This window comes from Priapulus caudatus, unplaced genomic scaffold (genome assembly GCF_000485595.1).
Source record: "Priapulus caudatus unplaced genomic scaffold, Priapulus_caudatus-5.0.1 Scaffold1319, whole genome shotgun sequence".
NCBI classification, from domain to species: Eukaryota; Metazoa; Priapulida; class Priapulimorpha; order Priapulimorphida; family Priapulidae; genus Priapulus; species Priapulus caudatus.
In genome coordinates, this window is record NW_014578380.1 from 61757 (window position 1) to 63259 (window position 1503).

A 1503-nucleotide genomic window follows, 5' to 3' on the forward strand; every position below is an offset into this window, starting at 1 on the left:
TTGGAAGGACTAGTACATTTTTTCTTTTACTAGTCCTGTGGACTAGTGAACTAAAATGGTTAGTGTCTAACCCTCGTTAGGATTAGGGTTAGGGTTAGGGAGTAGGCGTAGGCGACTCCCCAGACTCGTTAGTGGAGTAGGCGAGGTACGGTCCGGCATATTAGATAGTACCAGGGTACGTTCCGGCAGTACCCCGGGGGACATAGATCCTCTCAGCTTCATTAGGTTGTGCGAAAGCTCTTAACACACCACTCTACATAATATAAACATGAATTCAGTTAAATAACTTTAATATTTTTCACCATTAGGCATTAATCATTATTTCACTTTAATCATAGTATAAATACTATATTTCTTCTATAATACTGTGAATACATAGTAAATACTATTCAACAATCAGCGGCAACCTGAAAAGTACCCCGGTATACTAACAGTTCTTGTAAAACTGGCAAGTCCGCCCGGTCCAGTTTTGCCGGACAAGATATTATTTACGATGAAAAGAAAGGACTCTAACTTCTAAGCCTAAGGAGTAGGCCTATGCTATATAGCCTATACCTTGTCCACCTGTGGCAAACCTTGAGCCATCTGGGTGAATATCAATAGAGAATATTGGTTTTCCATCGTGATTCACCCAACTCGGCTTGAGCAGCTTCATTTCTACGGAAAATGTTTAACTGTGTGGACAAAAGCGAAAACGGCTGCATTTAATGCGGTCCAAATACTACGGTACAGGGGTTTCCATCTTGAATTTATATTTGACTATAGGTGGCGCTGCTCATTGGCGGACTTTTCATGGACGAACACAATCAACGGTAGCAATCAAGAGTGGACGGAAACGACAGGTGAGAACAAACTTTTTCAGTTTTTATTATACTGAGAGCAATAGGATATATGCCATTGTATTATATCTGTTGGACACAATGTTGTAAGGGTGCAGTGTGCTGGCTTTGTTTCATACATGATACAGTGTACACGTGCTTTGACTGTACACAGGCCCTTGGAGGCTCAAGTTTCGAAAAAGTATAAGACTATATTATATATATTAAGAGCGAAGCTTCTAATATAGTCTTATACTTTTTCGAAACTTGAGCCTCCAAGAGCCTGTGGACTGTACTACTAGTACTAGTACTACCAGTACCAGGGTCCAGGAGTAAGTCCTATATTATCTTACTCCTGCTACTACTGATGAGAGGGCCTATGCTCCCCTGGGTACTGCCGGAACGTACCCTGGTACTATCTAATATGCCAGACCGTACCTCGCCTACTTCACTAACGAGTCTAGGGAGTCGCCTACGCCTACTCCCTAACCCTAACCATAACCATAACCCTAACCCTAAATCCTAACCCTAATCCTAACCCTAACTATATCAAATAGTGACCAGGGTACGTTCCGGTATACCGGACCGTACCCAGGGTACGTTCCGGCAGTACCCTGGGGGACATAGACCCTACGAGCACTACTACTAGTACTAGAGTAGTACCTACTACAGCTACTACTACGTA

The 1503-nt window shown here is 42.7% G+C and overlaps 1 protein-coding gene across 1 annotated transcript in view; it reads right to left on the reverse strand.

Moving 5' to 3' along the window:
* LOC106816231 (protein HIRA-like) overlaps positions 1-729 on the reverse strand; it is a 29447-nt gene extending 28718 nt beyond the window's left edge. Inside the window, exon 1 of the mRNA XM_014820809.1 lies at positions 556-729. Coding sequence (XP_014676295.1) covers positions 556-655 — 100 coding nt within the window. The 5' untranslated portion in view covers positions 656-729. The remainder of the gene's footprint in view (positions 1-555) is intronic.
* Positions 730-1503: the final 774 nt, after the last annotated feature.